At 47.2% G+C, this 25983-nt stretch overlaps 1 protein-coding gene across 1 annotated transcript; it reads right to left on the bottom strand.

The window, feature by feature from the left end:
• Positions 1-958: 958 nt before the first annotated feature.
• rabep1 (rabaptin, RAB GTPase binding effector protein 1) lies at positions 959-25335 on the bottom strand. The gene is made up of 18 exons (XM_077504980.1): positions 25174-25335; positions 23554-23682; positions 23033-23236; positions 22645-22805; positions 22312-22431; positions 22067-22202; positions 18037-18215; positions 17719-17829; positions 16106-16558; positions 14979-15083; positions 14770-14886; positions 6581-6679; positions 6373-6513; positions 5004-5193; positions 4761-4816; positions 4106-4204; positions 3244-3360; positions 959-2942 (listed from the first exon to the last, which is right to left on the bottom strand). The coding sequence occupies exons 1-18, from the start codon at positions 25217-25219 to the stop codon at positions 2841-2843; spliced, it is 2565 nt and encodes an 854-aa protein (XP_077361106.1). The 5' UTR covers positions 25220-25335; the 3' UTR covers positions 959-2840.
• Positions 25336-25983: the final 648 nt, after the last annotated feature.

The raw sequence follows: 25983 nt of genomic DNA on the forward strand, positions 1-25983 counted from the left end.
TATATATATATATATATATATATATATCAAAACACAAAAATTGGGGAAATCAATACTAAACAAAACATTAAAAAGTCGGATAATAAATTAGGAAAAGCTCAACAAAACGATAAAGAAATGTAAAAATGAAAATTTTTGATTAAAAAAACAAAAATAGACGCAAGTAATGTTTTCAAAAGTAGGATGTGAAAGTAAAGCTATCAGAAAAAAAAAGCAAGACCCATGCACACGGCTAAAAAATCTAAAGTACAGTGCCCAACTATTTCTACTGTATTTGAATAATCAGCAATCCCTTAAATTCTCCACTTTAATTATTTGTGTCAATTTACCAACCTTACACAGTTAAATTAATACATCTTTGTGTCTAACAGTAATGTACATTTAAATATTTGTGTAACTGTCTGATCCCCTCAGTGCTAAAACAGTAAAATGCACATTTTTGCACGCAGTTGATATTTTATTGACCTAATAATTTTTTGTATGTATAAATTAATGACCAGAAAAATTCATAAAAAAAAATAAAAATAAATAAGTGATGTAAAAAAATTAATAAAATAAAATAATAATAATCCAGGAGTGTTAAATGACAGGAAGCTTCAGTGTACACCCATTTGTGGTCATATATTCATCATAACAATCACATTTATACTGGCTCGTTAAGGTGATCAACAAAACCTTTTTGAGTCTTTCTTCTTCTGATTGGCTGGTTGGAAGCTTATGGATGCATAGCTTCGCCCACATTTTTTTTTTTTTTTTTTTGTAAACACCTCCAAAGTGGAACACACCTAGAATGCAACTTCCACTCAAAATGTAGCTCACAAGTTAAACTTGACATGTACTCACCTAAGTGACCATCTAAATTAAAATTACATTCTTTTCTTTCTTTTTTTGTTGTTCTTGGTTTCATAAAAAAAAAAGTTACGGAAACTTTAAACTGAACAACAACAAAGACAAGACATAGAGGGAAAAATAATCATTTATTTACAGATATACAACTAAAATATGTACAGTGGGCAACGTCGACTCACTGCTTGACTCGAGTTGAACTTGAGTGGCTTTTTACATGCTGTTTGCCATTCGCCCCATTAACCGTGTCATCTTTTGTCACGATCGTGACACATGCTTTCGACGACCTATCACAACACATACTATTGATAGCATATGTAAACAGTAAACATATTCTAGCCCAACTGTGAGGTGCCTAAACTTGTCTGACTTCAAACGTGATGGCATTTCCTTCCATCATAATCAAAGCATCAAAGATTAAGAGGTGATTCTCGGCTTATCTTCTACTCAAAAGCTGTGCTGATCTCAAATCCGAAGTGAGTCAATGCCGCCATCTACAGGGATCTGTGTGTAATTACAATTACGTAAAAGCTTTGAACCTCACAGACAAGCTGGGTAAGACCTCTTCTGCACCTACCCGTTGAAAAACACTTGACAAATAAATTTGTTTGTTGCAGGGAACGATCAGGATTTCAGTTGACTAATTTAAACGTCCACGGCAGTGAATGAGTTAAAGGTAGAAATGAATTTGCACTTGACATTACTTCCTATGGGTTGTGAAATGATCATTTTGGGTGGTGTTCCACTTTGGAAGGTCCAGTGTTTAACACACAGAAATGCCCTTTATCCTTAGCTGTGTATATTGTAGGGGTTGGTGGGGGGGCCTGAAGAATACAATTCACGTCGTACAAGTTTCTTCACTGTATTTGTACATACTGGGGAAAACGGGGGGCAGCAGTGTTGCCTTTTGGATTGGATTCTTGTGCAACAATTCCGTCAATTCCTTCATCTTGTATCGTTGTTGTAGAGTGTAAAACAGTAGAACAGGGGTTCTCAAACTTTTTGGGTAACGGGACAGACTCGCAGAATTGTAAGGCCAACTACACTTAATTACGTGTACCACTGAATGTCAAGGGGGAAAGTCTCATTCGATAATAAAAATTAAAAAAAAAAATGTAAAAGAAGAAAAAGGGTAGGTAACAGAATATATTTAAAAATATATATAATAAAAAATAAAAAAAAAGGATAGTTATCAGAATATTGTCCTTTTTTGCCCAACGGGGGGAAAAAAAAAGTAATCTTCACAAGAACACAGATGCCTTTTGTCGAGACGAAAGATGTCATATTTGCAAAAATATGAAATTAAAGTTGAAGTTTAATGAGGAACCGAGAGAAGTGTGACTCTCTGTTTTATGTGTATTGATTTATGTGTTGTCACAATCATATCAGACTTTTTAAATAGGCCCAATTCTGTGTTTGTATTATTTGAAATGGTACAAAACAATGTATAATTACTATTATTATTGTTGTTCTAAGTATTCTGTGTATCCCTGAGGTCCGAACCCAGTTTGAGAACCCCTGGTTAAAAAAATAAAAAATAAAAATCAGTGAATGGGTGGTACTACCAATATATGTAATGAACATTTCCGAACCAATCTTATGGGTGTGAAGGAGAAAAAATAATAATAATAATCCAACCTGGTAAGGGGTTGGGGGGGGGAGTGCTTCGATTCGATGGCAAACTTTTGATGTTTAAAGCTAATCAGACGTTTGTTTTTAAATGGAATTAATACACAGTCATATCTACAGTAGGAACATCCACAGGCAAGATGGGATTTACCCACTCTCATCCATCCGTATGCACGTTTGCAATGTTTTTAGTAGTGTTCATCACGATTCCACCATTGAATGTACACACAAAAAAAAAAAAAGGCCGCCGCTCCTCCCTACCTGCCTTCACTTCTTGGGTGATGGTTATGAGGAGGAGAAGGATCAATTACGTAATTAGGATGGCGAAAGAAGGAAGGAGGCACTTTTTCCCCACAGGCGCGTTATCATGTATCCGGAAGCTGGTTGATGTCAGTCAAGTTGGTGTCGTTGAGAATGAGCCTGATTCGCTCCAAAGAGTCCGCCTGTCGTATTCGCTCCAGTTGCACCTGTCAGCAAAACGGCAGCCAACGAGAGAAAGGAATTCGTGGAGAAATTGCGTGGGAAATGCTTAACAGCTGGAGCGCCAATGAAATGAAGTGTTGAATGTAAAAATTTGAGACTCGAAGATGCCATCGGTTGAGAAATGCAGAAAGGGCAATATGTAAAATGTCTCACATTGGAAATTACATTTATTCAAGTTGCAACAATTTGAGTAATGTGGAATGAAAAAAAAAGTGGGCGGAAAATGTCTTGGTGCATAATAGCATCCCAAGCAGCCAAACTAGTAACTAGTCAACTAGTTGTTACCTGAAGCGTCTGCGAAAGCTTGACAAAGTCCTTCTGGACCTGCTCGCTGACATCCAGCTCCGTTTGTAAGCGCTGGGCTTTGTCTTTCTCTTCAAACACCTGACTCTCTAGCGCACTCTACAGTTCACACGCGCACACACACACACACAGAGTGGAAGATTGACGTTAACAAATGAGGACATGATATGCTGCTATGCCTCCAAATCTAAATGAGAGTGCATGATGTGCTGCTAGCTGGCAATACATGAGGGCTTGATATACTGGGATTTGCAATTAGTTCAACATGATATAACGGTGCATGATAAGGAACTAGATTGTCAAAATTTAAATAACAGTGCATGATATGCTGCTAGTCCACCAGTAATAATCGAAAGTACTGTATATAATGGCTGCTGTGCACCACCATACTAAACGAAAGTGCATTGCAGGCTGGTATTAATTCGAACAAAATGAAAGCGCATGATAGTGCTCAGTCTCCAAAAGTGCATTGTGGGTAACCATAATAAATTCCACAATACTAAATGTGAGTACATGACATGCTATACCACTGACAAGAACCTAATAAGCTGCGATGTCTCCAAGTTCTAAACAAGAGTGCATGAAATGCCAAAATAACGTCAGCACTAAACAAGCGTGTATGATAGGCTGCTATGGATTCCATATCAAACGGCAGTGTATGACATGTTGCTATGCCATTAATACTAAATTAGGCTGATAAATCTTTATACATGATATGCAGCTACGGCCCAATACTAAACAAGAGGGCATAATACTTTTATATTGAGAGCACATGATATGCTGCTGTGCCACCACTATTAAATGAAAGTGTGTGACATGCAGCATTTTTGTGTATGAAAAGAACCTTGGCTGCGTTGAGCTCTTTCAGCTGCTGCTCCAGACTGATCCTCAAGGCCTGGATGTTTTCCAGGGTCTCCGTCTTTTGCGATAAACTGCTCTGCAACTACATGCACAAACGAACAGAACAACATCAATGGGCAAGTAGATTTAGAGTTGAATATGGAAAGCAGTTTCAGCATTTTTTTCCCCATATGATGGAGATCCATGTACTAGTATGCTCTTTTTCCAATATTGAATAAATGCTCAAATGGCTTTAATTTATACGATTACTTGCGGGATAATCAGTAGAGTATGCAATTGCCAAAATATTCAAAAACTGCATCTCTAGTATGCACTTGGTCCTCATTAATCAGATTTATTCAGCACGCTAGAGGAATGACAGTGGTGTACTAGTAGACTGCATTGTTTACTAGCAATGTATTTTTACCATTTCTGCACAACTTTGGCATACTAGTAGGGCGTTACTAGTGTTGCGCTAGTTCACAACTGTGTGCTACTAGTAACTGGAAAAACATACAAGTATAAAATCACCAAGAGCTTTAGTAGTCATACTAGTAGCATGCAGATGGACCTGGAGCTATACATGGACTAAATGATCAAGCGGCTTTTCCACAGTTCAAGCCGTCTTTCTGAATGTGCCATTGGATAACAAACCTAACCTGCTCCTTTTCCGCCTTTATCCGCTCCAGATCCGTCTTCAAACTGGAGAAGGAAGCTGTTTGGGAAGAGACACCATGAGACGATCATGGGAATATTAAAAAAAGAAAGAACAAAAAAAGATGACTAATCCTGGTCTCAACATGCTGGTATGATGACACTAAACAAACTTAGTCTGTCACTTACTCACATGATATTTTCCCGAGATGGCAATTCGAGAGTATGGAGCGGTGCAGGAGTCTCACCTAGCTCCTCCTTGCAGCCCTCGATCTCCATCTGCAGTGTGTCCTCCAGGTTCTCCTTGAGGCACTGTTCGGCTTGGATCTGCTCCTTGAGGAAGAGGATCTCCGCCTTCAGCTTCTCCTCCACGTGCTCGGCCGACGTCCGCAGCGCCACCGTGTCCTCGCGCAGCTGCAGCACCGTCGCCTGCAGCTCCTGAGACGACAACGCGCAAGGAATCAGCATAACTGAGAAACCTTTGTTCATGTAATACAGTTGAACCCTGACTACATCGCGGTTCATCTCTCACATCAAATCGAATTAAGATAAGAATTGGCCGTAAAAAAAAATAAATACAGGCTTATATTTTATATTAAAGCATATTTTCACATATGGCATATTGTGCTGTCATTATCGAATATCTTTAGAATCGATTAATCGGATTCATTTTAATTTTACATTGTAAAAGTGTATTTTCCGTGATTACTGTTTATTAACCAGTGATTAGTGTTTAATTCATACTTCATACTCGTACAGTGCTTAAAATAAATAAATAAAAAAATAAAAAAAATAAAAAAAAATAAAAAAATAAATGTTTGCAAATGTCTTATTTTGATTAAACACAGAAGATAATCAGTCCTTTTTTATAAAGGACTACAGAAATCAACAATGAACAATTAGTGTTGATATGCTGAAATAAAAGGATTTGGACAATTTTAAATAAAAAATAAAAAATAATAAAAAATAAAAAATAAAAAATTAAAAAAAATAAATGAAAAAAAAAGGTTCCAAACGATAACTCCATTATTGAAATAGATTAATTTGAGAATCGATTACCACAATTAATCAACCTTTATTTATATAGCACATTTCTTACATTAAAAAATCAAGTCAAGGTATTAAACAATTAAAACATCCATTAACACAATAAAGATTACCAGTCGATTCATTTTGACAGCTCTAATGGCAAACAATGCCTGCGAAGAACAGATGATCCGTGTATCATTTTTTATGTATTTTTTTTTTTTTACTGTAGTTACTCCACACACATTTTTTGCTCCCACATTGCGAGCCTGTGTTTTTTGTGGAGGAGGCACCTCAGATGCTCTCTTCAACTCATTAGAGGTTAAACAAGTTGCACAGCAACATCCCGTTGAAATCACATCTGAGGTACGAACGCCGCCTCCACGTTTACTGCTGCTTTTACGTTGCTATAAGCCGTTGCCTTGGCAACCGTTGAACAAGACATGGCAACGGCCAAGGCAATGTTTATAACATGCAAAATAGTGGGGAAGAAGTGTGTGGGATGAGTACAACTATAGACAAAAATATGAATAAGGTTGTGCGGGGTTCACTCACTGTCCACATTTTTACAGAGGTGTCGGTAGCACATACTTGCATAGTGTCGGGCATCGTGAAGCCGTCTTGCTGCAGCAGCTCCGAGTGGAGACGGTGCTTCCCCTGCAGGCTCTCGTTGTCCCGCTGGAGTCGGCTCAGCTCGTCGGCCACTTGCTCCCGTGACTGCACCAGCGCAGCCTTAAAAGAAGATCAAAACATCAGGAACGTCTCGCCCTCTCGACGCCATGCCAGGCCTGATGCTCACCATCTGTCCTTGCGTGCTCCTCTTAGCTTCGCTGAAGGCCTCCTGAAGCGTGCTGAGCAGCGTTTCCGACTCCTGGACTCGTTGTATGAGGGCGGACACCTATCGCGCACAACAATTTTGTTTTTTAAGGTAAAATATTAGACATGATTCTACAGTAGTACTGGAACACTTCCATCCACCAATCCATTTACTTCCGCTTATTGGGAAATTTAAAAATCCATGACTATTATTAACCATGCTGTGGGACTATAATGTGTTCAAGTGCAATCAACTCAACTTTATTTATAAAGCTCTTTAAAACAAGCATTGTTGTATACAAAGTGCTGTACATGAAACAGAAATCGGTCATGCAGTAAAGAATAAGATAAGAAAAACAAGAACAATACAATCACTTTAATTGAGTATACAGCTAATGTTTTTAAGTTTACATCAGTAAATTAATAAGAAGTGGGTGAGTGAATAAATTGATAAAAAAAAAACAGATAAATAAATAGAATATATACACAAAAGTGGACCCTCCAGAAGTTCAACACTCTAAAAGCCAAACATTTTTTAGTTCAATCAAAACGTTCTTGACAAATATGCTACACACCTCACCTTTATGGTAGTGATGGACCGATATGTTTTTTTCAAGGCCAATACCGATTATTATTAGTCAATGAGACCAATATAACCAATATCCATTTGAGGTAAAAGAGAAAAATATTAGCTTTTTTTTTATTTTATTTTTTTTACTTTTAAACATATAAGGAACTGAAAGCTTTGTTTAAAAATTGCAAGGAGCTTACAGGGTCATCAGCATGTATTAAGCTAGAATAAAAACTAAGCAAGTAAATAGTTCTCTAAAGTTTTCTACTGTAAATTGTTTTCTAACCTGTCATCATGAATTCCTAATGTTATTTATTTTTTAATTTTTAAAAATAAAAAGTGCAGGGAGTTCCCAGTGTCAGTGTTATTATTTTTTTATAAAGTGGAAATTTAAATAAATCCATATATGAAAAGTTCCATGAACCTTAACAAATGCATGCAAATGTAGCCAATTTGGGCTTTTCGTCAGGGTTTGTAAAAGGTTTCAAAAATCTTCACAGATAATAAAAATAAATAAATAAATAAATTTAAAAAAAGTATTTTTGAAATGTCTTTGCGACAAGTAAAAATGGTCTGTGAACATCTTAAAAGGCCTATGCAATGCCGATATTTGTCAAAATGCCAAATATCTGCACCAATAATCGGCCCGGCCGATAATCGGTCTATCCCTACTTTATGGCAGCAGAACTATAAAATTTCTCTCAGCCAATCAAAAGTGTCATTTTCGATCATATTCTTTGCTACGATAAACAAGTGGCACGTCTCGAAGTTGACCAGCCTTGATCAAACACCCTAAACCTCAACATTTGGCAATTCAACCAAAAAGTTGTGTCATAAAAACGAAAGTTACAACTGTAACTACGGTTCTATAAGTCCCGGACGACCGCCAGAAGGCAGTGCTTTAAGCACTGAATGTTCCTTTCGCGCATGCGCAGTTCGAGTAATGCATACCAAATTAGTCACCTGTGACCCCTGGGTGACCCTAGAAGGGTATAAGTTCCGGTGTCACCCAAGGTTCGTTTCCTACGGAATCTTCTCGCGTGAACACGAGGATTCCGAGCGACAGGACGCCCTGGCGGTCGTCCGGGACTCATAGAACCGTAGTTACAGTTGTAACTACTATTTCTATTTCGTCCCTCCCGACCGCGAGAAGGCGGTGCTTTAAGCACTGAATGACTAATACCGGCGTAGTCGCGAGGGATCTCAGACACAAACCTCACTGAGAAGCCCCAGCAGGACCCAAGATCACGCCAAGCGGATGGGGAGAGGCGACATCCACGCTATAAAACCTGGAGAAGGTGCAAGGCGTCGCCCATGAGGCAGCAGCACAGATATCCTCCAGGGAAACACCCCTCAGGGCGGCCCAAGACGTGGCAATGCTCCTGGTGGAGTGACAGCGCACCCCTGACGGCAGGGGGCGGCCCGACAGCAGGTAGGAATGGCGAATGGCATCCACGATCCAGTGAGACAAGCGCTGCTTGGAGAGAGCGGAGCCCTTGGTAGGACCACCATAACAAACAAAAAGCTGGACAGACGTACGAATGCCCGCCGTAGCGTCAATGTAACACTGCAAGGCTCTCACCGGACACAAGAGCTCCGGCCTGTCTCCGCCATCAGCAGGAGTGGGTACATAACGTTTAAGCCGTAGAGGCTGGTTAGAACGAGAGCCAGACAACACCTTGGGAATGAAGGCAGTGTTTGGCCACAGAGTGACGCCGGCGCCATCCGGGTGCCATCGCAGGCATTCAGGGCTAACCGATAAAGCGTGCAGGTCGCTGATGCGCTTGGCGGAGGCAACGGCGAGCAAGAGTGCAGTCTTGCGCGACACCCACAGAAGGTCCGCCCCCGCCAGGGGCTCGAAGGGAGGCCTGCACAGGCCGTCCAGCACCAACTGCAGATCCCACGCCGGAACCCGAGGAGCCGGGCGGGGACGAAGCCCCTCTGAGGAACAAGGACACCAGCTCATGGCGCCCCACGGAGCCGCCATCAGCACCAACATGCCGGGCAGAAATAGCTGCCACATAAACCTTCAGAGTCGACTGAGACCTGCCCTTATCCAGGAGGGACTGCAAGAAATCCAGGATGGTGGGGATGGAACACGAAACAGGGTCCACCCCGCGTTCTCCGCACCACGCCACAAACAACTTCCACCTGTTGGCATACTGTAGCCGAGTGGACGGTGCCCTCGCATTAAGAATGGTCCGCGTGACAGACTCTGTACAGCCGGTCAGCAGCGGTTGGGGCCCCTCAGTGGCCAAACACACAAGCGAAGGCGCCGAGGGTCGGGATGCCAAACCCGACCTCCCTGTTGAGACAACAGGTCCTCCCTGTCGGGGAGACGCCACGGCTCGCCGGAGCACAGTTGACGGAGCAGGGGGAACCACGTCCGGGCCGGCCAGAAGGGGGCCATCAGCAACAGCGTGTGCCCCTCCTGAAGAACTCTCTGAAGCGTCAGCCATATCAGAGGGAGCGGCGGAAAGGCGTAGAGAAGGCACTCTGGCCACGGCTGCGCCAGTGCATCCAGACCCAGAGGGCTGGTGGCCTCGCTCAGGGAAAACCAAAGTGGGCAGTGGGTCGAGTTCTCGGAGGCAAAGAGATCGACCGCCGCCGTGCCGAAGCTGCTCCAAATCATGCGCACCACCTCTGGGTGGAGGCGCCACTCTCCCGGAGGAGGACCCCGACGGGAGAGAGAGTCCGCGAGCTGGTTCCGAACCCCCGGCAGATAGGTGGCCCGTAGACTGGCCAGACGGGGAGCAGCCCACCTGAGAAGGTGTTGGGAGGTCTCCAACAGACGGGCGGACCTGACGCCGCCCTGATGGTTTATGTGAAACACGGTCGTGGTGTTGTCCGACCGTATGAGAACATGCCGTCCGCTCAGGTATGGCAAGAAGTGCATGAGTGCCAAGTGCACCGCCCGAAGCTCCAGCACATTGATGTGATCGACCCTGTCGCGCACAGACCAACTTCCCTGAGCCGTCCTGTGCTGCCAAACAGCACCCCAGCCCGTGAGGCTGGCATCCGTGGTGACTGTTTCGCGGCGGGCCGGGACCACACCCAGCGGGACGCCGCTCAATAGAAAAGCCCTCTCCCTCCAAGGTGCCAGGGCGAGGAGGCACCGACGGGACATCCTGAGCCTCCGGTGGCGGTGCCACTTGGCGTCCAAGTGGAAGCCGTTCAGCCACCTCTGTAGTGGGCGCAGTGTCAGCAGACCCAACGGGACCACAGCCGTCATGGACGTCAGCTTGCCCAAAAGCCGCAAGTAGGCGACGTAAGGCAACAGCCTGCCCCCTCGAAAGAGCGCGAGGAGGCGAAGAACATCGTCGACTCGGTGAGGAGATGGGTGGGCTCTCATAACCGTGGTGTCCAACGTCACACCAATGAAGTCCGTCCGCTGAGAAGGGACCAGAGAGGACTTGGGCAAGTTGACCCTGATACCCAACCGGGCCACATGAGACAGGAGATCGGAGGTGTCCCGGATCACCTGAGCCCGCGACAGCGCGCAGAGGAGCCAGTCGTCGAGGTACGGCAGCACCTTCATGCCCACAGACTGCAGGGGCGCCAGAGCAGCCTTCACAAACCGAGTGAAGACCCGCGGAGCGAGGGAGAGCCCGAAAGGGAGCACACGGAACTGCCAGTGACGGCCTTTGTAGGCAAAACGGAGAAATCGACGGTGTCGAGGTGCGATGGGGACGTGGAAGTAGGCGTCCTTCAGGTCTATAGACGTGAACCACTCCCCCTGGGCGAGCGACTGCAAGACGTCGTTCGTGGTTAGCATGTGGAATGGCAATACCTTGAGATGTCTGTTGAGCCCCCTCAGGTCCAGTATCGGTCGGTATCCACCGGTCTTCTTTGGGACAAGGAAGTACGTCGAGTAGAAGCCCCCGGGCTGTGCCAGGGGGTCCACGGCCTCGATCGCGTCCTTGGCCAGGAGGGCGGACAGCTCCTGGTCCAGAGCTGAGGCTTTTGCCGGGTCGGCGATGAGTCACCCTGACCCGACAGGAAGCAGGAGGCCGGCGTCGGAACTGCAGCTCGTACCCGTGGGTCAAGATGGAGACCACCCATGGGTCCGAGGCACGAGCAGCCCAGTAACTGAGCTGCTGGTGGGAAAAATGTCCGACGGCCGGCCTCAGTCCCTGGCCCTCCAGCCCCTAAGGGCCCGAGAGGGACGGTGGGTGGGGCCTGCAGCCCGTGGTTGCCCTGAAGGCAAGCGGGCGGAGGAGCGAAAGTCCTCGGCGGGCCTCTGCGGGGGTCGCCGGGTGCCATAAGCCTCGGCAGGCCGGGGCTGAGGAAAGCGATGAAAAGCAGAGCGTGCCCCAGGCCTACACTGTTGGGCAGGGCAGCACCTTCATGCCCACAGACTGCAGGGGCGCCAGAGCAGCCTTCACAAACCGAGTGAAGACCCGCGGAGCGAGGGAGAGCCCGAAAGGGAGCACACGGAACTGCCAGTGACGGCCTTTGTAGGCAAAACGGAGAAATCGACGGTGTCGAGGTGCGATGGGGACGTGGAAGTAGGCGTCCTTCAGGTCTATAGACGTGAACCACTCCCCCTGGGCGAGCGACTGCAAGACGTCGTTCGTGGTTAGCATGTGGAATGGCAATACCTTGAGATGTCTGTTGAGCCCCCTCAGGTCCAGTATCGGTCGGTATCCACCGGTCTTCTTTGGGACAAGGAAGTACGTCGAGTAGAAGCCCCCGGGCTGTGCCAGGGGGTCCACGGCCTCGATCGCGTCCTTGGCCAGGAGGGCGGACAGCTCCTGGTCCAGAGCTGAGGCTTTTGCCGGGTCGGCGATGAGTCACCCTGACCCGACAGGAAGCAGGAGGCCGGCGTCGGAACTGCAGCTCGTACCCGTGGGTCAAGATGGAGACCACCCATGGGTCCGAGGCACGAGCAGCCCAGTAACTGAGCTGCTGGTGGGAAAAATGTCCGACGGCCGGCCTCAGTCCCTGGCCCTCCAGCCCCTAAGGGCCCGAGAGGGACGGTGGGTGGGGCCTGCAGCCCGTGGTTGCCCTGAAGGCAAGCGGGCGGAGGAGCGAAAGTCCTCGGCGGGCCTCTGCGGGGGTCGCCGGGTGCCATAAGCCTCGGCAGGCCGGGGCTGAGGAAAGCGATGAAAAGCAGAGCGTGCCCCAGGCCTACACTGTTGGGCAGGGCCCTATTGAGGCTGGAAAGCTGCTTCCTGGTCTCATGAGCCTTAACCGTCCTTTCCAGTGCACCCACAGCGGCAGAACCAAAAAGCTCCCCCGGCTCCACAGGAAAACCACGGAGGGCCCTCCTAGAGGCCTCCGACAAGGGGGACTGCGCTAGCCACACCTGGCGGCGCGCCTGCACTAGGAAGGACATGAGTCGGCCGTGTTCCCTAGTCATGAGGGCAAAAGCCTGGAGGGCTGCATCACTGAAGGACACAGCAGCCTCCACGCTGTCCGCTTGCAGGGATGTAGAGAGAGCAAGCATGAGGTGAGCCAAAGAGTTCCCAATGCGACCAGCACGTGCACCAGCGCCATAGGCCCGTGTGAGAAGGTCGTCAGTCACACGACATTGGGGTCGAGGACATCGCACAGATGGCCGAAGGGTCTCCTCCGGGGACACAATGAGGGATGCGACAGCTGGCTCCATAGCAGGCATCTGGTCCAAGCCAACACTAGCAGCACCGTGCATAGATGCTAAATCACGGCCATCAGCCGAAGGACGGGAGAGAGCCCCAGGATCCCTCCAGCAAGCATGTAGTTCCCGCAGATAGTCCTCAGATGCGGGGACAGAAAAGGCCGAGAAAGGGCGCCTGCGCCGGAAGAAAGCGCTCTCAGACGCCGATTGAGCCTGTGGAGGTACCTCCAAATGCAGGAGGTCCAAGGCATTGCGCAGGACAGCCCGTATAGAACCATCCCCCGCCTCACTGGACGAACTCTGAGCGGACGCTGGAGAGTTTGGTCCCAAAACCACAGACCCCGGGTCACGGTCGTCGTCATGAAAAAAGGAAGCCGAAGCTGCCAAGGAAATGGCGTCCTCCTCAGGAGGAAGCACTGGCATGGGCGGGGTGGATGGTCGCGGCATGGGCAGGGCAGGTGGTCCCGGCCCCCCCCCGTAAGTGTGGGAGGGTGACGGTCCTGCAGAAGAGATCTCACCTCTGCCAGCTCAGCCTGAAGGTGCCCAACCTCCGAAGCGAGTCGTCGCTGCGCCGCCCTTTTCCTGGGGGGGGCATGTACAGCAGAGGACACACCGAGACGTTTCCGGCGCCTCGGTTGGGAGGACGACAGATGACCCAGTGGACTGGGGTCACTGACACCAGGACTGCAGGCCCGGCCATCCCCGGCACGGTCAGAAACAAGACACCTCGGGCAGCGATCGTCCAGGACATCGGAGGCCTCAAAGAGGATACCACAGTCCACGCAGCAATGGGAGTCCTCCATTGTGAACACAAAGAGGCCCAAACAGCGATGAGCGGGAAGCTGAGGGAAGGGGGCGCGAGCGCCACCTGCACAGCAGACCCACACTGAGCAGCCGACGCGTGGTTCGGGGCAAACAGTAAGCCGGTAAAGCAGCGATAAGCCGAGGGAAGGGGGCGCGAACGCCACCTGCACAGCAGACGCACACCGAGCAGCCGACGGAGGGCGGGGGCAGACAGCCAGTTGTCAATAGTAGCGATAAGCTGAGGGAAGGCACGCAAACGCCACCTGCGCAGCAGACGTACACCGAGAAGCCGACGGAGGGCCGGGGCAGACAGTTAGTCGTTAATAGTAGTGATAAGCTGAGGGAAGGCGCGCGAACGCCACCTGCGCAGCAAACGCACACGGAGCGGCCGACGGGCGGGAGGGGCAGACAGCAGTCGCGAAAGCGGCGACAAGCTGAGAGAATGGGCGCGAACGCCACCTGCACAGCTGAAGCCAGGTGCGCACCGCAGGCGGGACACACACAAAAGTAAGTAAGACAAACAATCGAGCGAGAAGCGCGACGCCGTAAGCTGGGAGCGGGGACGCTGACGCTGCCCTCACCAGCAAAGGCACAAAAAGAAAAGCAACAACCAAACGGCAACACCGTCGGAGAAAGCGGCGCTAATAAACCGAGAGAAGCGCTAACGCTGCCAAAGCTAGCGGAGGAAAAAATAGGGTAAACCACGAGCCGTGGTAGCCAGGGCGCTAACGCGAGGCTAGCCACACAAAAAACTCAAAACACCGCAGTAAACACGGAAATTAGACGGCAAAGTAGACAAGTAGTCAATAACCTTACCCCACGGGAGGTTAGAATACGCGACAACGTCGGGTCACAAACAAAGGAAAGATAAACACCGTCGCCGCAGCCTATGGAGGGCGAACTACGCAGCTCCGACCGATCCGGTCACAAGGCTCCAAGCGGCGCGGTCAAGAGGACAAATACAAATCCCAATTCTTACACTCTTTGAAAATGTGTCGTATGCATACGCCACGCGAGAAGAAAAGAGGAAACGAACCTTGGGTGACACCGGAACTTATACCCTTCTAGGGTCACCCAGGGGTCACAGGTGACTAATTTGGTATGCCTTACTCGAACTGCGCATGCGCGAAAGGAACATTCAGTGCTTAAAGCACCGCCTTCTGGCGGTCGGGAGGGACGAAATAGAACCTGATTTTACCTTAGCAGCAGTTTCCTCGTTCCCCAGCTTGACGGAATCTTCCAAACTTTGCTTTTCGGCCATGCTCCTCTCCAGGTGATCGTTAGCCTGACGCAGCATCACCTGCAGTTTCTTCACCTGCGGACCGAGCCGGAATGTTTTCCCGTCAGCACTGTGCGGGCCAATCTGGCCGGAACCTGCGCAATACACGACGACGGGTTGTCGGAGACCTGATCGCGAGTGTCGGCTTCCTGGCCCTGGATGGCTTGCAGCTGCTTCTCGTAGTTGGAGCACATGTCGCAGCGGCGGCCCAGCTTTCTGCCCGCGTTCTTCACCTGAGGTGTCATACAGAGCCCACAACATCAGGTATAATAGTACAAGCGCTCACTTGCATATTAACTCATTTGCTCCCAAAAACGTATATATACGTTCTATTTTAAATGGTTTAAGCGTCTCAAAGACGTAGTTATACGTTTTTGGGGGGTTTTTTTTGTTTATGCTAGAGCATACAGAAGACTTTGAAGCAGCCTCTCAACTGCAGATAACGGGTGAAGCAATGGTAGTAATTACAAAAACGGCCAGCAGGTGGCAGCAGAGTATAAGAGATCAACCAGGACCATGATGAAAACAAGCTATTTCCCAACAATTCTAAGCAGAATTGTGAATAATGATGAAACTTAGCTATATTCTAATGCTAACTGCTGCAAAACGGAAACAGATACAAGTATTTTTTTCCTGATGAAAGAAGAGCCTCTAATCTTTCTATTGGTAGGTTCCATGTTTTGATAGCAATAGAACACAAAATTCTGTGGGCCTTGCAAAAATCAGTCAAAATCCAGCAAAACAGCCGAGCCCGAAGGGGATTGCTTCTATGAAAATGGCTGGGAGTGTATAAGTTAATAATAAAAATTATAATAATAATAATAATAATAATTATTATTATTATTATTATTATTATTATTATTATTATTATTATTATTATTATTCCATTTTCTTAACCGCTTGCTCCTCACAAGGGTCGCGGGGGATGCTGAAGCCTATCCCAGCTGGCTTCGGGCAGTAGGCGGGGTACACCCTGAACTGGTTGCCAGACAATCGCAGTATTATGATTATTATTCAGATTTATCATTATTCAGATTATATATATTTTTTCTATGTTTGCATCTGATGAGGAGGAGCCTAAATTGAGGAGCCTAGGTTGTTGGAAGTCAATGAGCGTCTTTGTCTTAAGTGCATGTCGATCTGCATTTCTGGTGCTTTTTTTTTCCCCCAAAAATAATTTGTAAGCTTTTTCACTATATTTTTTTAGTGGGCATTTATTGCTGTTGCGATTGGTGACAGGCACCGATGACCGTACCTCCTGTTGCAGCAGGTTCCATTCGCTGTCGCTGACCAGTCGGTATCCGGCAGGGGGTAAGTAGGCGGTGTCGGGGGCTTGCGAGATGCTGGACAGCAACGACGCCGTCTCCTCCTGCTCGGGCGTCATTGCTTTAATGGCCTTCTCCTGGTCTTTGGTGAGCAGGAAGTGGCTGGCCGTCAACTTGATGGAGCTGACGGACCACGCATCTCCCAAGCTGGTGTCCGCCGTGCTGCAGTCGGCCCCCACCAGGGGTCCAAAGTCCGACTCGTCTAAGTGGCCGGCCGACTTGGCTTTGTGGTTCAGACCCTGCGTGGCGGACAGTGAGGAGCCCAGGCTGTCAGTGGACTGGACCCTCCGCAGGTTCTCCTTATAGGGGTCCAAAGGGCCACCCACTACCAGGTCGGCGTCCAGGGAGTGCATGGAGCCGTGGGCGCTGTGGTTGGTCGGTGGCTGGGGAGAACAGAGACAAATATTAAAGGCAAAACAACAATTTTTTTTGCTTATAAAATTCTTACCATTATAATTATCATTATCATCATAACTTCACAACTATGTAAATTTGTAAGAATAAAGTTAGGATATTAGGACTCAACTTTATAATATTACATTAAAGTCATACGTTTTTTTTTGTTTTTTTTCATATTCCAACTAACATTTTGACCAAGGTCACAATGACATAACTTGGGAAGAATTGAGACGTAATATTACGACTTTACTTACGAGAAAGTCAAAATATTAAATAGTTATAATTGTCGGAGTCATTTCTTAAAAAACAAGATTAAACAACAATTTCAACAAACACTAAACACCTGCGGATTAACAAACTGGATGTCTACGGGTACAGACATTAAAAACTACTATTTATTTTTATCAATATTGTGTAAGGATAGACCGATTATCAGTGCCGATAATCAGCATTTTGACAAATATCGGCATCGGCCATTTTGAAGAATCATGGCCGATAGGGAACTAATTAAAATTTTCAGAGATGCTGCTGACCCTGGGAATTCTCTGCACCTTCTGTCTTTGTTTGACATTAAAACTAAAACAAGTAAAAATTTAATACTTTAGATATTGTGAAATACTTTATTTAGTGTTTTGAAAATATGCTAATGCTCCTGAGAGATCCCGGAACTTGTTAGATTTTAAAAACAAAATGTCTATTGACTAAGATTAAATAAAATAAAAAAAACTCCAATATTTTACTAACCCTAAAAGTTGCTCAATAAACATATGCTTTAAAATTTAAAAAAAATTAAGAGCTGGATTTTTTTTTTTTTTTTTTTTACTTTTTCCTGATTTTGCTGCCAATATTTTCCCTTTTAGTGAAAATTAATATTGGCTCCAAATATCGGTTATCGGCATTCTTGACTACTAATAATCGGAATCTGTATCTGCCCTGAAAAACCATATAGGTCTATCTCTAATAGTGTAAGTTCAAAATGTTCCATTGTGAAGAATGAATGAATGGTCATAAAATCATGCAGAAGCTGAGCAAAGCCTTAGTGAAAGAACGGCCCACTGCCGGTTTGATGATCACATTACTCCAAAAGAATATTGAATGAAGCCGTTCTCTCCGAGGGCCGCATCCCATTATGTGACGGCCGTACCTCCTCGACGCTCAGCCCCAGGAAGATGTCCTCCAAGGGCTCAGTGTTGTCTGCGCCATCTTCCTCGTGCAGATCCTTCACTTGGCTCAGCCTCTCCTTCTCGTCCTCCTCCTGGAAGCCGCAAGAGATAGTAATATTATGACTATTTAATAAAGTCATAATGTTACAAGAAAAACATTTTGTTATGACTATGTTCTCAAAATATAAAATTACAACTTTTTACTGATAAATGACAACTATATTCTTAAAAAAAAGAAAAAGATTCCTGTAATTTAACAAGGGGACTTTTATTGTGCATTTTATTTTGTGAATATTGACCTGGTCTTTCTTCTTGATCTCCTCAACCTGGCGCAGCTGCTCGGAGGAGAGCACGTTCTCGATCCTCTGCATGTCCCTCATGAGGAGACGCTGGGACTCGAGGAACTGGTCGTTGGCTCGCTGCCACGTCTGCTTGAGCTGGTTGTGCTGCTGCCGCTCCAGCTCCAACTTGTGGCACACTGGACGCAACCAACGTATTTAAAATAAATAAATAAATAAATAAATAAATATTTCTAATAAAATAAAAAAAAGAAACTACAACTTTTTCACTGACTTTATTCCTGTAAATTTGAAGATTAATTTCTCATAATATTACAACTTTATTTTTATCTTGTTTTATACAAAAAAAAAAAAAAAAAAAAAAAAAAAGTTCTTTGTTTCTTGTAATTTCTTGTCTTTCCTTGTTAAATCAAGATTTTTTTTTCTTGTAATATTGCAATGTTTTTACTGGTAATATTGTGATTTTACTCTTGTAATATTATTTTTCTGCAAATATTGTAACATTATTCTTTTATTATTATTACATTATTCAGAAGACCCCTATGATGATTAAAAATTTTGGAGACGCGTTTCCCTCGCCCGGACGCGGGTCACCGGGGCCCCCCTCTGGAGCCAGGCCTGGAGGCGGGGCTCGCTGGCGAGCGCCTGGTGGCCGGGCCTGCACCCATGGGGCCCGGCCGGGCACAGCCCGAAGGGGCAACGTGGGTCCCTCTTCCCACGGGCTCACCACCGGTGGGAGGGGCCAAAGGGGTCGGGTGCAGTGTGGGCTGGGTGGCGGCCAAGGGAGGAGACCTTGGCGGACCGACCCCCGGCTACAGAAGCTGGCTCTTGGGACATGGAATGTCACCTCTCTGGCAGGGAAGGAGCCCGAGCTGGTGTGCGAGGCCGAGAAGTTCCGACTAGACATAGTCGGACTCGCCTCCACACACGGCTTGGGCTCTGGTACCAGTCCTCTTGAGAGGGGTTGGACTCTCTTCCACTCTGGAGTTGCCCACGGTGTGAGGCGCAGAGCAGGTGTGGGCATACTTATTGCCCCCCGGCTCGGCGCCTGTACGTTGGGGTTTACCCCGGTGGACGAGAGGGTAGCCTCCCTCCGCCTTCGGGTGGGGGGACGGGTCCTGACTGTTGTTTGTGCATATGCACCAAACAGCAGCTCAGAGTACCCACCCTTCTTGGAGTCCGTGGAGGGTGTGCTGGAGAGCGCTCCCTCTGGGGACTCCCTCGTCCTGCTGGGGGACTTCAACGCTCACGTGGGGAATGACAGTGAGACCTGGAGGGGCGTGATTGGGAGGAACGGCCCCCCTGATCGGAACCCGAGCGGTGTTCTGTTATTGGACTTCTGTGCTCGTCACGGTTTGTCCATAACGAACACCATGTTCAAGCATAAGGGTGTCCATATGTGCACTTGGCACCAGGACACCCTAGGCCGCAGTTCGATGATCGACTTTGTAGTCGTGTCATCGGATTTGCGGCCGCATGTTTTGGACACTCGGGTGAAGAGAGGGGCGGAGCTGTCAACTGATCACCACCTGGTGGTGTGTTGGCTCCGATGGTGGGGGAAGATGCCGGTCCGACCTGGCAGACCCAAACGTATTGTGAGGGTTTGCTGGGAACGTCTGGCGGAATCCCCTGTCAGAAAGAGTTTCAATGCCCACCTCCGGCAGAGCTTCTCCCTTGTCTCGGGGGAGGTGGGGGACATTGAGTCCGAATGGACCATGTTCCGCGCCTCCATTGTTGAGGCGGCCGATCGGAGCTGTGGCCGTAAGGTGGTCGGTGCCTGTCGCGGCGGCAATCTTCGAACCCGCTGGTGGACACCAGCGGTAAAGGATGCCGTCAAGCTGAAGAAGGAGTCCTATCGGGCCTTTCTGGCCTGTCGGACTCCGGAGGCAGCTGACAGGTACCGGATGGCCAAGCGGAACGCGGCTTCGGCGGTTGCTGAGGCAAAAACTCGGACATGGGAGGAGTTCGGTGAGGCCATGGAAAACGACTTCCGGACGGCTTCGAGGAAATTCTGGTCCACCATCCGGCGTCTCAGGAGAGGAAAGCAGTGCACCATTAACACTGTGTATAGTGGCGATGGGGTGCTGCTGACCTCGACTCGGGACGTCGTGAAGCGGTGGGGGGAATACTTCGAAGACCTCCTCAATTCCACCAACACGTCTCCTTTTGAGGAAGCAGAGTCTGGGGACTCTGGGGTGGGCTCTCCTATCTCTGGGGTCGAAGTCACTGAGGTGGTTGGAAAGCTCCTCGGTGGCAGGGCCCCGGGGGTGGATGAGATCCGCCCGGAGTTCCTAAAGACTCTGGATGTTGTGGGGCTGTCGTGGTTGACACGCCTCTACAACATCGTGTGGACATCGGGGACAGTGCCTCTGGATTGGCAGGCCGGGGTGGTGGTCCCCCTTTTTAAGAAGGGGGACCGGAGGGTGTGTTCCAACTACAGAGGGATCACACTCCTCAGCCTCCCTGGTAAGGTCTATTCAGGGGTGCTGGAGAGGAGGGTCCGTCGGGAGGTCGAATCTCGGATCCAGGAGGAGCAGTGTGGTTTTCGTCCTGGCCGTGGAACAGTGGACCAGCTCTACACCCTCCGCAGGATCCTCGAGGGTGCGTGGGAGTTCGCTCAACCAGTCCACATGTGTTTTGTGGATCTGGAGAAGGCGTTCGACCGTGTCCCTCGGGGAGTTCTGTGGGGGGTGCTTCGGGAGTACGGGGTGCCGGGCCCCTTGTTACGGGCTGTTCGGTCCCTGTACGACCGTTGCCAGAGTTTGGTCCGCATTGCCGGCAGTAAGTCGGATTCGTTTCCGGTGAGGGTTGGACTCCGCCAAGGTTGCCCTTTGTCACCGATTCTGTTCATAACTTTTATGGACAGAATTTCTAGGCGCAGCCGAGGAGTGGAGGGGTTCCGGTTTGGTGGCCTCAGCATTGCATCTCTGCTCTTTGCAGATGATGTGGTGCTGTTGGCTTCATCAGGCCGGGACCTTCAGCTCTCACTGGAGCGGTTCGCAGCCGAGTGTGAAGCGGCTGGGATGAGGATCAGCACCTCCAAATCCGAGACCATGGTCCTCAGTCGGAAAAGGGTGGAGTGTCGTCTTCAGGTCAGGATGAGATCCTGCCCCAAGTGGAGGAGTTCAAGTATCTTGGGGTCTTGTTCACGAGTGAGGGTAGGATGGAGCGGGAGATCGACAGGCGGATCGGTGCAGCGTCTGCAGTGATGCGGACTCTGTATCGGTCCGTCGTGGTGAAGAAAGAGCTGAGCCAAAAGGCAAAGCTCTCGATTTACCGGTCGATCTACGTTCCAACCCTCACCTATGGTCACGAGCTGTGGGTCGTGACCGAAAGAACGAGATCCCGGATACAAGCGGCCGAAATGAGTTTCCTCCGCAGGGTGTCCGGGCTCTCCCTTAGAGATAGGGTGAGAAGCTCGGTCATCCGGGAGGGACTCAGAGTCGAGCCGCTGCTCCTCCGCGTTGAGAGGAGCCAGCTGAGGTGGCTCGGGCATCTGGTTCGGATGCTTCCTGGACGCCTCCCTGGGGAGGTGTTCCGGGCATGTCCCACCGGTGGGAGGCCCCGGGGACGACCCAGGACACGCTGGAGAGACTATGTCTCTCGGCTGGCCTGGGAACGCCTTGGGATCCCACCGGAGGAGCTGGTTGAAGTGGCTGGGGAGAGGGAAGTCTGGGTTTCCCTCCTGAAGCTGCTGCCCCCGCGACCCGACCCCGGATAAGCGGAAGAAGATGGATGGATGGATGGATGGATGGACATTATTCTTGCATGATTACGTCTTTATTTGTACAATTTATTTTCCTGTAAAATTACCACTATTTTCTCATCATGTTAACATGTTTGTTTTTTTCTTTGTTTTTTTTTTTATTGTAATATTGCAGATTTTTTAATGGTAACGTTATGACTTGGGACAACCTAACTGCGACACAGCAAATGGTCTGGTTGCTCACTGCGATACAAACAATTTTGAACATATCTAAATACACACAAAAAAATATTTTGACCTGGTTTCAATTGCACTAGCAAATACCTTCGTGAAGCTCCCGGCGCAGTTTCTCAGCGTCCTCCTGCAAGACGGACTTCTGCGTGTTGAGCACGGCCACGTACATCTCCAGGTCCGTGCGACATGACTTCTCCGCCTCCAGAACGTGATTGAGCTCCTTCACCTATCAAAAGTAGAATTGACTATTTGAAAACATAAACACTGGCAGATTGTTATTATTCTGACTTTCTTTTCTTGTAAAGTTGCAGCTTTTGGATTGTAAAAACATTCACCTTGGCGGCCTCGAGTTCCTTGACCCTGTCTTCAGCAGTGGTCAGCTTGGCTTTGAGCGACCCGATCTCCTGTTCCATGGGCATTACGACCGAGCGGAGCTTTTCCGCATCCTCCTGAGCCTTTCAATCAAGTTTGGATCAAGTAAGCGCATAAGTACATTCCATCTATATATCACTTGCCTGTATATTTGTCCTTAAAAAGTAGAACTACAATAAAAACTATAGCTTTTGTGTGGTGAGGATTTAGACTGTTAAATTATTATTTAACTAGCCTCCAACTAGCTGTCACATTACGTGAGCGGTGGTTCTGATAAAACCGAGCATCAAGTGCACCTTTTTCATATCATCCTCCAGGTTTTGCTCCTCCTGGCCCTCGGTGAGCCGCCGCCTAAGATCTCCCACCTCCCTCTCCATGGCCTCGCGGTACTGGCCCCACTGAGCTCGCTCCTGCTCCAGCCGCTGGTGGAACTGGACCTCGTACTCACAAACCGTTTCTGAGGTGGAACATCAAACACGAAAACGGTTATAACATTACGGGACCAAGTATTTATTATGGTATACTGCAACTTTTTCTGGTAACATTAGAGGAGTTTTTGTTTTTAAATACAGCAGCACCACAACCTATGAGTTTAATTTGTTCTGTAAATTCAATGTATTCATATTACAAGCAGAAGCATAGAGGCAAATAAAGCATGCACAAGGGGTAAAACGATCAATGTACCTTTCATGATGGCCTGTAGCGAGGCCACCTCCTCCTGCCACTGGCTGCGAACCTGGTCGATGGCCTCCTGCTTGGTGTTCTCCGACACCGTGGCCACCTCCTTGATGGTTTCAATCTCGGCGTGGGCCTGTGCCAACTGCCCCTGCACGGAGCTCAGCTCGGCCTGGGACGACTCCAGAGCCGACGTCTGCCTCTTTAGATCCTCTGGATAATGGATGATAAATGAAAAAATTCAACAAATCTTTGTTTTTGTTTTTTCAATTTTAGATACAACTACTATTTTTAATAGTTACTATTATAGGAATACATTATCTAGCCATGTATATATCAATTTATCTACGCAATTTCGTTCTTATTTTCAGAATTATCATCAAATTGCAGCAGCTTCAATGATTTGTCCTATTTGCAGAAAAGTTGTGTTGATTGGATAAAATTGCAAGCATAATTTGCGTGAATTGTTCGCCTGCAACATCGTGAATTCCAGGCTGGAATGAATTCTGACTGAGGTTGCAACCTCTTACCCTCTTTGGCCAAATAGAGCTCTTTGAACTTGGCTCTCTTCTGGTTGAACTCCGCCTCCAGCTGCTGCCTAACTTTGCCGAATTCGGCCCTCTCCCGCTCCAGAGACTCCATTCGCTGCTGGAGCTCATCTAAAAGCACAAAATGGTAGCTTTTACAATCAGGGCAATGAGCTGAAACTACCTCAAAATGTGGAAATGGGGGGGGGGGGGGGGGGGGGTACACTTAAAATTTGAATTAATTGGTTTGGGAAAATGTGGAAGTCAGATGTAAATACTTAATTTTTTTAATTGCTTTTGGAATGCTGTTATTGGAAATAAGGAATTATGGAAAAAATATTTGACAAGTTTAAAGTTGGAATGGTTTGAATTGGGGGCGGCAAGGTGGGTGACTGGTAAGCACGTCCGCCTCCCAGTTCTGAGGACTCGGGTTCGAGTCCGGGCTCCAGCCTTTCTGGGTGGAGTTTGCATGTTCTCTCCGTGCCTGCGTGGGTCTTCTCCGGGTTCTCCGGTCTCCTCCCACATTCCAAAGACATGCATGGCAGATTAATTGGACGCTCTGAATTGTCCCTAGGTGTGCTTGTGTGCGTGGATGGTTGTTCGTCTGTGTGCCCTGCGATTGGCTGGCAACCAGTCCACTCCAGGGTGTCCCCCGACTACTGCCCAGAGCCAGCTGAGATAGGCTCCAGCACCCCCCGCTACCCATGTGAGGAATAAGCGGTCAAGAAAATGGATGGATGTTTTGAATTGGTTGAATATGTTATGAAATGTGAATCTGTTAATGAAATTTGGAACATTCTCAGTAGGATTTTGTTCGAGGAAAATGTACAATTGTCAGGGAAAACGTAAATTTGGGGGATATATATTTCAGAGCATGTCCTTGAATGAAGTGAATATTTTAAAGTTGAAATGGTTTGCATCAGTCATGAAATGTGAAAGGAAGAGCAAATTATGGAAAGTATTTCTTAACTTGGGAATTTATTGTGTAATTTTAGAAACATGATAAGTTCCCAATATGTCCCTAATAAGCTAAATACTTTGAAGTTGGAGCGTTTGGAATCAGTGGAAAACGAGATTTAAATATGAGAAAGATGTGCATCGTTTTGATAAGGTTATCACTGGAAACGTGGACAAACTGAAAATGTGGCAATTTGGGGAACGTGAAAACTGACGTAATAACAATAACACAATGTTTTGGGCACAGAATAACATGTGCGTTATCACCAATAATAATAATAAACTGCTTAAGCCCTGCTTTACGTTCCATATTACAATGACTGACCAGGTTAGCACAATATGCTACCTTTAGCCACACCAGCTAGCTAAAAATCAACGTATATGAACGCATTATGGAATGCTATCACATATAATTTATTAACAATGACCATTAATACACATGCATGACATAAGCTAATAACGAGTCACACGCTGTCTTCAACGTATGTGTGTGTGTGTGTGTGACACGTAGCCCCGGAGTGGGTGTTGGGGAGGGTGTGGGGTGGGGGGTGCAAAAGAGCTAATGTTGTCAAAAGATGCCGAGGCCGCTAACCAAGCGTGAGGCTAAGCCAGCCTTCAGCACATAAATGCGCCATAAAACGTCACGAAACACACAAGACATGTTACCGTCAGGCTGGGACGACGGAGGGGCTCCCGCGGCCTGCTCGGCCATGGTTCGGTGAGGGGGGGCCTGACGATGAGGAAGGGGATCAGTGCTAGGAGTGTCCCACAAGCCAGGCTAACAACATGACAGCCGCCTTCAAGTCTGCTGCCGGAATACATGCCACGTCCGCTTGAGTCTTCAAAGTAAATGTGTAAACAAAGTTGAAGAAATGTTGTTTGCAATTAAATGAAGGGGGAAACGTAAATAAAATACTTTAAATGTTATAAAACACCGTGATAAGACTACCTCACCGCACTAACCGCTTTTAATTTTGGTAAATGGGGTTGTTTGAACTTAAACCTTTTATAAAGTTCCTGCTTCTCCTTTCAAAATAAGTGTTCAGACGATCACTTTTCTGTTTTTTTTGTTTGTTAGTTTTTTTTGTTAATGTTTTATATGCGATTATTGTTTACAATCTTCAGCAGTGTGAATAATGTAATCTTATTTTTTTTTAATAATGAATTTTATTCGTTATTTAAAAATGCGTTTTTAATATAACCATTATTTACAATCTTCAGTATTTTAGAAATAATATAAACATTTTTTTAAATATGCTTCGAACTTTTATCGGTTTTCAACTTAATGTTTTTAATTTAAATATTCTTTAATTTATGTAGTTTAGGACCATTTTAAAGTTTAATTTAAACCTAACTAAATATCTTGTTAGTTTTTTTATTCTTATTTTTTTTTAATGCATTTTACATACAATTGTCATTTACAATCTTCAGTAATTTTAAGCTTTTAATGTAATTTACCCTCATTTTTTGTTAAAT

The sequence above is a fragment of the Festucalex cinctus genome, chromosome 18 (genome assembly GCF_051991245.1).
Source record: "Festucalex cinctus isolate MCC-2025b chromosome 18, RoL_Fcin_1.0, whole genome shotgun sequence".
Lineage (NCBI taxonomy): Eukaryota > Metazoa > Chordata > Actinopteri > Syngnathiformes > Syngnathidae > Festucalex > Festucalex cinctus.